The sequence below is a fragment of the Macaca thibetana genome, chromosome 1, assembly GCF_024542745.1.
Source record: "Macaca thibetana thibetana isolate TM-01 chromosome 1, ASM2454274v1, whole genome shotgun sequence".
NCBI classification, from domain to species: Eukaryota; Metazoa; Chordata; class Mammalia; order Primates; family Cercopithecidae; genus Macaca; species Macaca thibetana.
Window position 1 is genome coordinate 205,891,970 of NC_065578.1, and position 14,472 is coordinate 205,906,441.

Genomic DNA, 14,472 nt, shown 5'->3' on the forward strand with positions numbered 1-14,472 from the left:
GTGAAACATTATTCCCATCCCAAACAATACAATTTGTCTGGTTTCTACAGTACAGATAATCCAAAATAGTAACACTCCAAAATAACGTACCTACAGAAAATTAGGAGTTAAGTATTTGCATTTTCTAATCAAATGGCAAATCAGACTTATTTAAACAGTTAAAATGTCACATTAAAATACCGAAGGGAAAAAATATTAAATGGGGCCATGTAAACCAACTTCTAACTTATTTCTGCAATACCTAATTGCCTTGGTATTCTCTCTGTTAATAAAAACTTTTGAATAACTTCAATGTGAAGAACTGAAGTATAAATTTTAAACATTATCTTTTTCAATTTTAAAACGGTATATGACAGTTTCTGCAAAATGGTTCAGTCATGAAATCATATGCTTCAAAGGTATAACTATAACAAAAATCTGATACCTGATCAAGTCTAGGGAAAAGAACAAGCAGAGTCTGCCATATGCGGTTTTTCACTCTGTGCTGTAGAGAATTCACATAGTAGCGTTTTTTGGACTTGGACACGAATTCATCCTGGAAAGGAGAAGGGAGGGAGTCAATATTAAATTATCTATTGAATTGGTGATTAATGAAAAAAATCAATGACAACTTGAAATGTAAGAGGCTTAAATTAGGTACAGGGGCTTTTTGTTCCCCCAAAAAGCAGGAGGATGAGAAAAAGAATTGCACCTTAAAATATTTCAAACATTGACATTTTGGGCTGAATGATTAAGAAAAATAAAAAAATTTTTAAATAAAACACTTCAAACACTGAACTTAGTTGCTTTTGTTTAACGTACGTGTTTTTTTTGGTTTTTCTCTTTTTTGAGATGGAGTCTCATTCTGTTGCCCAGGCTGGAGTGCAATGGCGTGATCTCAGCTCACTGCAACCTCTGCCTCCCAGGTTCCAGCAATTCTCCTGCCTCAGCCTCCTAGGTAGCTGGGATTACAGGCACCCTCCATCACGCCCGGCTAACTTTTGTATTTTTAGTAGAGATGGGGTTTCACCATGTTGGCCAGGCTGGCCTCGAGCTCCTGACCTCAGGTGATTCACCTGCCCCAGCCTCCCAAAGTGCTGGGATTACAGGCATGAGCCATGGCGCCTGGCTATGTGTTTTTAAAATTAGAAGAGGGGCCGAAAAACTGGGAGCTATGGGTTCCAGGGGTGAGAAGAGATTGAGATACTGGACTGATATATACTGATATATATTGCCATATATTGCCATGTACCTCACAGGCACATCTCACCTTGTGCCCCCGTGTGATATTCACATTTGGAATACTGGTATCTACATCTGATGCAAACACCACTAAGAAAGAAGCCACCCCAGTACGAGACAGTGCGAGGCATCTCTATGCATGATGTGTCTCTAGACACAAGAAAATGGCAGCACTGAGCCTTTCGTAGTAGCAGAGAGCTCTCCCTGGCTTTTCATGGCTTGTGCCACCTAAATTCAGCCAGCTGCAAGATTTGCTTTTATTACCATAACTATTAGTGCTTTGGCCATAAAGCAAGATGGCACTGAAGAGTATATCAACATCCTCAAATGTCTTAAAGGTGAAAAGTCATTCACCACCTCCAAAACCATTTTCACATAATGTAGATGATCCTCTTCTACTTTGTAACTTCTCTGACCTTTCTTCTTCCATAATCTCATTCTCTGCATTTTAGTGTATATAAAGTTTCATGTCCATAGCTAAATTAATATAGATTTTAATGACTCCCAATGATGTTTAAAATCTTATAATCTCTATATAATTTCTGTTAAGAAATTTTCTTCTGATATAGGTGTGTTTAGGTTTCATATACTGCTCAACCTCAATGCAACTAAAAATGGAATCAGTAGGGTGGATCACTCATGCATTCAGGAGAAGCATCTTCATGTCAAGAAAGCTGCCCTTAGGACCTCACCAAGTCACCATCCTCAACTAGAAGTTGAGAATTCTAAAATTCCCTTTCAGCTCAAAATCTTCTGTCCTACTTGTTCCACTCAGTGTGCTCCTTTACTCAGAATATCTTTTCTCTATTAGTCTGTTTAACTCGTGGCCGGGTACTACTGAAGAAATTAAAAATCACCAGCCACAACTGACTACATTAAAAATATGTATTCCACACAATGGAGTACTATTCAGTCATAAAAAAGAATGAGATCCTGTCATCTGCAACAACATGGATGGAACTGGAGGTCATTATGTTCAGTGAAATAAGCCAGGCACAAAAAGACAAACTTCGCATGTTTTCACTTATTTGTGGCAGCTAAAAAATAAAACAATTGAACTCATGGAGACAGAAAATAGAACGATGGTTGCCACAGAGGCTGGAAGGGGTAGTGGTGGTAGGGGGAAGGTGTGGGATGGCTAATGAGCATAAAAATATACGTAGAATGAATAAGATCTAGTATTTGATAGTACAACAGGGTGACTACAGTCTACAGTAAGTTATTGTACATTTTAAAATAACTAAGAGTATAACTGGATTGTTTGTAACATAAAGGATAAATGCTTGAGGTGACAGATATCTCATTTACCTGATGTAATTATTACATATTGTATGCCTATATCAAAATATCTCATATACCCTATAAATATATACACCTACTATAGACCCACAAAAATTAAAAATTTAAAAATATGCATTGCAGCTGTTTCTGGGCCTTCATGATTGCTAGACCAGTAGTTCTTAAACTGTATCAGCTCCAGAATCACAAGGGCTCATAAAAACAGAGTGCTGGGCACCACCCCCAGAGCTTCTGATTCAGTAGACTGGGGCAGGGCCTAGGAATATGTATTTCTAACAAGTTCCCCAGGGATGCTGTCGCTGCTGATCCAGAGACCACACTTTAAGAATGACTGCGCTAGACAAGCATTTTGCTTTTTCAAGTCTGTTTTCCAAAGCAGCTGCACTGTTTTGTATTCCTATTAGCAACGCATGAGGATTCCAGTTTTGCTACATCCTCACCAATGCTCGTCATTTTTAGTTTGTTTTCTTAGCAGCCATCCCAGTGGGTACGAGTGGCTAGTATTTTGCCTGTGTGATTATTCCTGGCCTCTCCCTAACTGTCATTTTTCTCTCTCTACTGGATCGTTTCCTTCAACATAGAAACATGCTCTAATTATCTCCCATCTCTAAAAAGACCCTCTTTAACTCCAGGTTCTGCTCCAGGAACGACTCCTTTTATTTCCCTTATACCCTTTCTAGGGTAAACTCCTAAGAGAATCCATACTCACTGTCTCCACTCGCTCAACTCCCATTTTCTTCTGAACCGGTTCTATCAGGTTCTCATCCCAGCATTTCACTGAAATGCCTTTGTTGCGGTGACTGAGACAGCTGAAGCCAATGGCCAGCCTGTGGCCTCCTCGTCCTCCATGCAGCACTTCCTTTCCTCACTTGGTCTCCGGACAGTGTCCCCTCCTGGCATCCTCATTAATTCATCCAGAGCTCAGCCCAAATGTCACCTGATTAGACCTTCCTGACCTTTTTAGACCTTTTTTTTCTGAATTTTTTTTCTTTTCTTAGAGAGGTAGTCTCACTCACTGTGTTGCCCAGGCTGGTTTCAAACCACTGACCTCAAGCAATCCTCCTGCCTCGGCCTCCCAAAGTGCTAGAATTACAGGCATGAGCCACCATGCCTAGCCCTGACCCGCTATCTAAATAGTTAAATACATAACATGTATTTTTGTTCTGATAGAATTCCCATACCCAGCTCCCATCACTTTAAACTCTACTCATCTTTTAGAAAACCAGTAACATACTATTTCCTCTGGGACATCTTCCTCGACTCCAATGCTACAGAGAGGGAATTGTTGCATAAAAACTATTTCCAAGGTTTTATATAATAAAGCTGACGTGCTACCTTCAGAAAAACAGAAGTACGATGAACACTCCTGTTTTAACAGAGGGACTGGTATGAGTTTGGTAGTCATCCATACGTCCACACCAAGGTCAGAAAGGTAACTGTATCTGTCATTTAAACATACATGGGGAACAGAGCACCATGCCCAACTCTTCCCCTTCCTATTTAACTTGTCCCCAGATTTATTAAACCTGTTCTTCGGACACTATAATGTTCATTTAGAAATGATTTAGCAGGCTCAAAAACAACCTAGCTGGATTGTTTTTATCTGAATAAATAAGGAATTTTCATCGATCTTAGACAAACATCACACACCCAGATCTAGAAATAACAATACATTACAATGGAAGGAAATCCTGGGATAATCTTTCACTGGTTCTCAAATCACAGCGATCAATTCCTAACATTTGAGGCCATTTTCTCAGTTTTTACTTTTTCATTCCATTTCTTACAGAAAGCAACATATGAATATAGCACTAAAAACATAACTGGGCCAAGCACAGTAGCTCACACCTCTAATCCCAGCACTTTGGAAGGCCAAGGCAAGAGTATCACTTGAGGCCAGGAGTTTGAGACCAGCCTAGCCAATATGGTGAAACCCTGTCTCTACTAAAAATACAAAAATTAGGCCAGGTGCATGGCTCATGCCTGTAATCCCAGCACTTTGGGAGGCCAAGGCGGGTGGATCACCTGAGGTCGGGAGTTCGAGACCAGCCTGACCAACATGGAGAAGCCCCATCTCTACTAAAAATACAAAATTAGCCGGGCGTGGTGGCGCATGCCTGTAATCCCATCTACTCGGGAGGCTGAGGCAAGAGAATCGCTTGAACCCGGGAGGCAGAGGTTGCAATGAGCCGAGATCATGCCTTTGCACTCCAGCCTGGGCACTGAGCGAAACTCTGTCTCAAAAAAAAAAAAAAAAAATTAGCCGGGCAGAGTGGTGGGCACACCTATAATCCCAGCTACTCGGGTGGCTGAGGCAGGAGAATCACTTGAACCTGGGAGGTGGAGGCTGCAGTGAGCCGAGATCCGAAATCATGCCATTGCACTCCAGCCTGGAAGACAGAGCAAGACTCTATCTCAAAAAAAGAAAAAACAAACAAACAAGCAAAAAACATAACCGGGTTTGACTGGCACGGGAAAATACAGAGTAAAGTACAGATGGTACAGGAAAAACATTACCACTATTGTTCTCTAAAACCAAACTTGAGTTGGACAATTACTAACCAAGATATTTTTTCTTTTTTCTTTTTGTAGAGACAAGGTCTCGCTATGTTGCCCCAGCTGGTCGCAACTCGTGGCCTCAAGCAATTCTGCTGCCTCGGCCTCCCAAAGTGCTAGGATTACAGGCGTGAGCCACAGTGTGACCTAATCAAGACTGAATTAAAAATACAGAACATAAACTTTGTGTTTTCTCCTGACAAAAGATATTTAGAAGTACATATTGTAGCAACATAAAGAGCAAATGTTGACCTCCGATTGTTAAAAACAAAGATAATTTAAAGTAAAATACACTTACTTTATCTAATAGCTTGATTGCAAGATCCTCCATAAACAACTTATGGGACATATTGGAGCCATCTAATAAACACAGGAATTTGATGGCACAAATTCTCACATAATGGTCTTCTCTCTTAGTACTAAAAAAAGTGAATGATAAATTCTGTTAATACATTTTGAAAACAGAAAGATAACATCAAATATTAGTTTCAAATATCATTACATGATCAAAACCTCTCAAAAGTTTTCTAAAGTTAAGTAGGTCCATACTTAATGACAATACTTTTTAATTTAGAATAGATAACAGAAGATAACAAATGAATATATTACAAGAAGGGTCTATACAGAAAGTATGAATGAGCACAAATCCATCCAGATTTCTGGAGAATCAATGCACATGCTGCTGAACCTCGCTCAATAGTGCCTTATCTGTGGACAAAACAGATCACAGCTCATGAGCCTGTCCCTTAAAGAGGACCACAGATACCTCCATTCACTCAGGGGCATGAATACGCATCAAACACGTCAATGGCCTGTCTCTACCACGCACTATCAGTGCACATTCTCCAACTGAGGGGCAAACTCGGGAAGCACTGTGCACTCTCAACGCCCGGCATTTTCAGTAGCCAAATGTGGAAAGATAAATTAAGTGAAATTGTTAGTATGTTCACATTCCATGATAATTGTTATAATGTGAATAAATATTTTAATTTAACAACAAAGCAACTGTCTAGTAGAAATCCTAATCGAATTATTTGGCAACTACCAACTAGAAAAAGTCACTTTTATTGCCACACTAAGCCAGCCAAGAAAAAATAACTAAAAACAATGAAAAAAATGTATATATTTAATGAGGAGTGACAGATGATTTAAAACGTAGTTAGGACTTTCAGAATAATAAATACTTTATGGCTAAATATTATAATCATTTGATGTCCTAAACTCTAAAATTAGAGTGAATGATACAATGCTATTTTAATCTTCTTTATAAACACACATACACATTTTTTAAAGCCATGTGAAAAAATAAAACTTGAAAAAAAGCTACTTGACAAGCTCCAAAAGAATTAATTCAGTGGTTAGATAAAAATAGTCTTATCCCAGAAATCAAAACTTTAGGGCCTATCCCCACACTCATCGAGTTGCACATATTAACTGTACAGCTTTTTACATGTCAATCATACCTCAATAAAGAGTTTTTAAAAAACTAAAAAACTTTAGTCTGTTCCAAGAGTAATTCTATTTTTGTGTGTAACATACTAACTTGTTAAGCGGTGAATTTTAATTTCATATTAAACTTTACGCCAAAAAAAGGACTGGAGAATAAAGTGTCTAAGCTGATGATCATCCCATCCCCGCAGAAGAAAGACACGGGCTTTACGCTCTCCACAGTCATTTCCTTGTTTATGCTGGACTCTGCACTACACACTTTTAAAGTTTTATCAAATTCTAGTGAATACTGAAAGATGTAAAGACAATATATTAGCAAGGGACTATAATTTCTATCATACTTTTGAAGGCTCGTCCCATCTTATTAATACGTTAGATGTCACTAGCAACATTTATTAAATTTAGCAAACAGAGAATGTTTGTCATATGATGTTAAATTTTTAATATCTCATTTATGTGAAGACAGAGAAAATCTACCATACTTACTTTTCCATAACAATATTTGCCGCACAGTCATGTCCAAGGTTTTCTATGAAGGTCTGCACATCCTGAACAAGTCTTTCCATAAAAAACATTTGATAAAGAACAACAGGTTTTAAATAGAAAAACAATTAAATCCCCAAGGTTAAAGTTAACTAATAATTTATATTCTTCTAATTGAAGGCCTCAAAACAAAGACATAATTCTATACCCAAGTAGGCACTTAATACAAGTTATGACCAGCTGAAATAATAGCATCTTTTACCTCTGATCACGCCTAAACACAGTTCCAAATATACAAGCCTCAAGGATAAGTTCGCTGTAATTTTTAGCACTTGATAAAGATCCTTGGGACACATTTGAAGCAGACACTATCCAAGACTGACAGCAGTAACTTATCAGTGTATTGAAGACTCCAGTCTTTAAAGCAGACATTTCAATTATCTTGTACATAATCTGGAATAAAATACAATGGTCATTTTATCCTTTGATTTAGTTTAAAAAAAAATCAGTGCTGCTAAAAACTGTTACTTAGTGTCAACATAATCATGAATAGTCTAACAACTGTTACATTCATTACTGTTAGAATAACTTTGCAAGATGATCAATAATCAGAGAGTGCTATTTCATCTCTTGATAATAAAAATAAATAAAACTTTACTGATAGTGATATTCAAACTCTTCAAGAGAAACAACTGCCCAAAGCAGTAGAATCAAAGGGGAAAAACACCTCACCCACACACATTCGGCTTCCTTTGTTTGCATTTTGCCAGTGGCCTTCCTTGGGCTGAGGCAGCAAAGACCAGCGTCTCTAAGTATGTACTGTGGGGCAGAAAAGGATCAAGAAAGGCAGCACAGGGCTGCAGAGAAATAATGGAATCTGACTTTCCCTGTTTCCCTGGGGATCAGGAGCTACAGTGGAATCCCACCTTGGTATGTTCCTATCTCAGTGGCTGCAAATGAAAATACCTCCATAAACTAGCAAGACCTTTTGATAAGGGTTACAGTCCGAAAAATATTTCTCTACACACACACACACACACCCCAAAAAAAAAAAAAAAAAAAAAAAAACCAAAAAAAACAAACCTGAGCCAAAGTGCAATGACAAATGGCACCTGACATTTGCCTTCAAGTATCCGGGTGAAATGAGACTGATTGTGGAAAGAGCATGCCAACTCCTACTCAACCCAGCAATCAATTACATTGTCATGGAGGAATGACCGGTGTTGCTAGATTATCTCATTTTCCAAGAAATCCAGTTTTTCATACAGATTTCCCAACTCTTTTTTTTTTCGAGACGGAGTCTTGCTTAGTTGCCCAGTGCAGTGGCGTGATCTCAGCTCACTGCAACCTCCACCTCCTGGGTTCAAGCAATTCTCCTGCCTCAGCCTCCTGAGTAGCTGGGATTACAGGCATGCACCACCACACCTGGCTAATTTTTGTATTTTTAGTAAAGACAGGGTTTTGCCATGTTGGCCAGGCTGGTCTCGAACTCCTGACCTCAGGTGATCCGCCCACCTCAGCCTCTCAAAGTGGTGGGATCACAGGCATGAGCCACCATGCCTGGCCAGATTTCCCAACAATTAAATGTTGCCAGGTAATCAAAATTTTAAACACTGTATGAACCAAACAAACCATTTCTGAGGCAGATGTGGCTCCAGGCTACCGTTTTGTACCTTCTCTTCTACATCTGTCAGATATTCTCATTCTTACTCTTGATATTTAAGAAGGTTCAAAAATATTTTTGACTGAAGGAATAAAGAACCACAAATCTGAGAATATAACTCTCATGTTCTTCATGTGCTGAAGCTCACACACGTGAAAAGAAAAGCAAAAAGAAAAGAAAGGTAGTTACCTCTTTTATTTTGAAATATGCCTGGCCCTTGATTTTGGCAGCAATGGTAAGAACTTTGTTATCAAAAACAAACTGAACAAAAGCTTTTAAATTAGGCCAGAATATCAGCTGAGTGTTGCTTAAAGAAGATATAATTTTCCAAGCCATGTCAAAAGACTCCATGCAGAGTGATTCAGAGGAGGTCAGAAGCTGGTAGGAAAAAAAAATACATACTTATTTTAGAAACTTTGATCACCACTCCTATAGTTCCTCTTCAACTCATGTTTCACTCTATCTTACCTTGGGAACCAACACTTTCAAGCAATGGAACACTGGTAAAACTTGATCAGAAGAAAGAACTGTGAGGGCTTCTAGTGCAGACTGCAAAGTCCTGATTGGCATCTGAACGGCAGGCAGAAATGGTTCCAGAATTTCACTCCCTGTGCTTGGTATAAGGGTGTGATATTTTTTCAACAGGAAAGAGAGGCACACCCATTGATCATGAATATATTGTGCAACTATTTTTCCCCATCCTTGGGAAGATGACGATTCTTCTAAAACACTGAAATAAAAAATAAAGTTACTAGGCCATACTTCCCCAACTTGCCTCCACGTCTTTTGCACGTAGCACACTATCCTTCTAAAGCGGGGGTATACAGATATAAATGGTCATTATCAAACAGCCTACCTACCGATAACTAAGGAAACCACATAAACCTTAATTTTCTAACTCCTCTGAAAGTAGGCACTTTTGCTCATGTTAAATGATTCAGAGAAAACTAGATGCAGAAAAGTCAGCAAGTCTCCAGCAACAGAAATGAATAACTCTAGTAACAGAGTTACACTACACTTTCATCCTGAATGGGGCTTCAGCTCCAAAATTGTGTAACTATATAAGCAATGCTGGGCAGTCATGAACCCCCGATGACAACAGAAATGGATTTTTAAGCCTTAACTTTCCCTGTACCTGGTACACTCTGAGGGGTGAGCATAACTGCTCTGCTCCTCTGCGTGGGGCTTCTGCAGCGTCTGATTGAGCTGAAGAGAGGAAAGGAAGCTTTCCAGGGGCCCAGCATGGAGAGAGTCCAGCTGCAGCTCAGGCTTCTGGTCTATGGCCTCACACACCATGGCCAAGGCAGCCATGCTCACTACTCTCTGAATCTGATTTCCAAGTGTTGGCTCCTGAAAAGGAAATGTGACAATGTTTTATTTAATATGCACAAGTCTTAATCAGTAAGGACCTCAGTTGCCAGTCTATGGAAAGCTCAGGCTCTCCTTTTTCCTCTTCCTGCCTGCTCCTGAATATCAGGAGAAATAAAAGGAAATCCAACACACATCATTCACTTCCACTACTTCTCTACAGATTGGCAGTGAACAATTTTAAAGTAGCAATAAGAACTCAGCAATTTAGATTAAGACAACAATGAGATCTTTTCATTTGTTAAACAGGTAACTGGAACTAGTAGATGACAGATTTGCTATGTACAGAACCCAAAGCTGTGTGTAAGTCCTTCTCGACCTTTCTCCTGGTCGCATACACATCTGCGTGCAGCATTCCTATGGGTGAGCCTTATTTTAATTGTCTGTTGAAACAAGTTAAAAAAAATATAAAAGACTCCAGGTTACAAATAATTCCTTCAATCAGCAGCACACTACTTTTGGAGAAGTCACACAGCCCAGCAGTTAAGAGCTGGACTCAGGAACCACAAAGCCCAGGTCTGAATCCTAGCTCTGTGCTACTACCAGTATGAGTGTAGACATACTGCACCTTAGTTTTCTCATCTGTAAAATGGGAACAGTGAAAGAATCTACTTCATGGGGTTACTGTGAAGATTAAGCAAATGGGTTACTGCATGTAAAACACTCGGAACTCTACATGTAGGAAAGGAGGGTAGCCAAGACCACCTGGTCTATACTTAAAGAGAAAATCAACAACCAAGCTAGGAGTGCAGGCAAGAAGTCAGACACAGAAAACAACAGCACCGAGAGACTACAGCAGTTCTCTCAAATACTGCCAACCAGTAATGTCTGCCTCAGAAAGGAAATTTCTATTTATTCCATACCCCTCCCTCACTCTCCAAAAATAAATCAACCATCTCTACAAAAAAATTTTACATATCAACACTGCCAACATATGAAATAGAATTTAGGGTTACCTTTGGGCCAACTATGGTTCCCGCTAACCTTAATGTAATTCAGTGAATTACTAAAGGAAGCCAATTTTTAAGAATAAGAGTTACTGTGGCATGGTTCATGGTTTGGCTGTATATTTAGAACTCACGATGTTCTTTCATAACACTAACAGACTAATAGGTACCAGACAGGATGCCGAAATATTAATCATCTTCCTTATCATTTCCTCCTAGAATAAAATTAAATTATTAAAGCAATCGAGTACCTTCTTTGTTTTTCTTAGTAGCCTGGACTAGTTAGACTGATTGAGTTCAACTTATTAAACACTTACCACATGTTAAGTGAAAATAGCTTTTATTGAGGCCTTTCTATCTGCCAGGTACAGTTCTAAAGATTTAACATGTATGAACCTTCTTTAATTCCCACATCAGCTCTATAATCCCCATGTTGCAGGTGCAGTAAATGAGACACAGAGGTGTTAAATAATGTAGGTCACACAGTTGGGAAAAATAAAGCCAGAATTCAAACCCAGCAACTCTAACTCCAAAGCCTGTGCTCTTCATTGCTAAGCCTTATTGTGCTATGTTCAAGAAATGCGTTGACCAGGCGTGGTGGCTCACGCCTGTAATCCTAGCACTTTGGGAGGCCAAGGCGGGTGGATCACCTAGGTCAGGAGTTTGAGACCACCCTAGCCAACATGGTGAAACTCCATCTCTACTAAAAATAAAAAAATCAGCCAGGCGTGGTGGCAGGCACCTATAATCACAGCTACTCGGGAGGCTGAGGCAGGAGAATTGCTTGAACCCAGGGGGGCGAGGTTGCAGCGAGCCAATGGCACCACTGCACTCCAGTCTTGGCAAAAGAGCGAAACTCCGTCTCCAAAACAAAACAAAACAAAACAAAATGCCTTCAGACCAGGCACGGTGACTCACACCTACAATCCCAGAACTTCAGGAGGCTGAGGCAGGCAGATCGCTTGAGGTCAGAAGTTCGAGACCACCCTGGCCAACATGGCAAAACCCCATCTCTATTAAAAATACAAAAATTAGCCCGGCATGGTGGCATACACCTATAGGCCCAGCTACTCAAGAGGTTGAGATAGAATTGCTTGAACCCAGGAGGTTGAGACTGCAGTGAGCCAAGATCACACCACTGCACTCGGTCTGGGTGACAGAGAGAGACTCTGTCTCAAAAAAAAAAAAAAAAAGAAAAGATATATATGCATACATTACTCCAAAAACAAGAAAGATGGAAATACACACTATAAATGAGGCATAAAGAGCAATAGGAAGATGAAGGAGAGTGAGATACTAATCGATGAAGACCGCTAAGAGAAAAGAGATTCTAGCTGGTCCATAAAAGGGGGGACCAGATGCTGACAAGTGTATGCTGGAGGAGAGGGCACTCATTCTCCACGGAGAGACCAGACTGAATGACAGCCTCCAGGAGGAAGACAGGACACATGCTTGTGAACTGTAAAACTCTAAGTAGCCTAGAGTGGCTGCAAAGTCATGGCACTGTGGGAAGGAGGGGGAAAGGCAGTGGACAGTGGACAGCTGGGCTGAAAAATAGGTAGGAAACCAAGCATGGAGGGCAATAATGTCAGACTATAAAATGTCCTTTACCGGACACATTTGGGCAAAAGACCTAGTACAGGTGAAATGTCTGTATCTAAATGATTTTAAGATCGATGCCGCTTATATGTTTGGTATTATATTAACAGCATCACCTGTAATCCCAGTACTTTGGGAGGCCGAGGTGGGTGGATCACGAGGTCAGGAGTTCGAGACCAGCCTGGTTAACATGGTAAAACCCATCTCTACTAAAAAATACAAAAATTAGCCAGCCATGGTGGCACGCACCTGTAATCCCAGCTACTCAGGAGGCTGAGGCAGGAGAATCACTTGAACCCAGGAGGTGGAGGTTGCAGTGAGCCAAGATGGTGCCATTGCACCCCAGCCTGGGTGACAGAGCAAGACTCCATCTCAAAAAAAAAAAAAAAAAAAAAAAAAAAAAAGTATCAATCTTAACCACATCTTATCACCAGAGGGTACTATTTTAAAACTGAATTTTAGTTAATGCTTTATATGGTATCAAAACAGTGTATAAGAACTGAGTATGTATTCCCTGTATGCCTTATTCAAGATAACTGCAAACCTGGAATCAAAGAGGCTTACCTGTCCACTGTCCGTCTCTTGAAGATGCTGAATGGACGCATTTTTCAAAAGAGAAATAACTCTCCAAATAGGGTTACCCCTTTTCCACCCAACCTTCAAATGCAGATTTATAAGCTCAGTTAACACCATCAGGTATAAATGGCAACGGTCCAGATCTGAAACCTAAGACAAGGATTAAAACACTTACGGGTACAAGCAAGATTCACGATTTTCACAAAACCACAAGCCTTCAGGCAGGAAAAGTTTACTTAAAAGACCACAACAACTACACTGATGAGAAAATAAGTTCTTTTCTCCAAGCAGCCTTCCATAACCTCCCATGCAGAGCTAAGGACTTCCTTCTCTGTGCTTACACAGTGACTGTGCATTCAGCACAATTACGGTGCATTTCACAATTGAGTCATCTGTCTCCCCACCTATAAGGGAGACCTTAGATAGCAGAAACTACCATCTACCAATTCTTACGTCCCAGGGCTAGTACATCATAAATAATAATGATAACGGTTATAGCAATGACTACTTCCATTGTTTACAAAAATCACTTCTCACAAAAAGATCACTGTCTCACTTTCGTAAGACAACTAAGTTTCAGGGAAGTTAAACAACTTGCCCAATAGCTCAGAGCCAGTAAGAGGGACAGCATTAAATACAAATTTTTTGACTCATAAACCCAGAAAAAAATGGGTTCAGCTCTACTATGCACTAGCCTTGTGACACAGGACAAGTCATTTAACTTTTCATTACTAAGCCTTATTGTGTTAAGGTCTCATAATCCAGGTGGGGAGATGGATGACTCAATTGTGAAATGTGCCATAATTGTGCTGAATGCACAGTCATTGCCTAACCTTGTCCTTGTCCATAATATAGAGATAGTAATATTTATCCATCACAGAGTTTCTGAAGGTATCAATGGGAGAAACTATTACTATATGAATATATTATTACTATACCAGAAGAGGCCTCCTATGGCACATAGAAAGCACACAGGAAGTAATTTGATCAGTTTTTACTGAGCAACCACTGGATGCCTAGCACTTTGCCAGGTGCTAGGATACAGTGCAGGCAGAAGGTAACAATGACAAGACTGAACAAAAGGGCAAGAGTGAGGGATGAAGGTACCAGGGAGGGGTCCTAAGTTTTTGGCTTAAGAAACTGGCGAGATGGTGGGACATTCACTGCGACAGTGACCTGGAGAACCTCCTGTAGGAATGATGATGAGGGGGTCAGTTTTGAACAGTGTGAGAAATTCGACTGACACCATCAGAGAGCAAGCGACTGAGGGTGTTAAGCTCAGAAGGGTGGTCTGAGGCGGAGACAGAGATT

The 14,472-nt window shown here is 40.0% G+C and overlaps 1 protein-coding gene across 1 annotated transcript in view; it reads right to left on the reverse strand.

Annotated features, from left to right (window-relative positions):
* Positions 1–14,472, reverse strand: part of TARBP1 (TAR (HIV-1) RNA binding protein 1) — an 85,363-nt gene that overhangs the window by 27,771 nt on the left and 43,120 nt on the right. Inside the window, exons 14-21 of the mRNA XM_050769729.1 lie at positions 13,150–13,311; positions 9,807–10,021; positions 9,140–9,401; positions 8,861–9,049; positions 7,271–7,461; positions 7,012–7,083; positions 5,375–5,495; positions 425–535 (exon numbers count right to left, since the gene is read on the reverse strand). Of these exons, the coding sequence (XP_050625686.1) occupies positions 425–535; positions 5,375–5,495; positions 7,012–7,083; positions 7,271–7,461; positions 8,861–9,049; positions 9,140–9,401; positions 9,807–10,021; positions 13,150–13,311 (1,323 nt within the window). The remainder of the gene's footprint in view (positions 1–424; positions 536–5,374; positions 5,496–7,011; positions 7,084–7,270; positions 7,462–8,860; positions 9,050–9,139; positions 9,402–9,806; positions 10,022–13,149; positions 13,312–14,472) is intronic.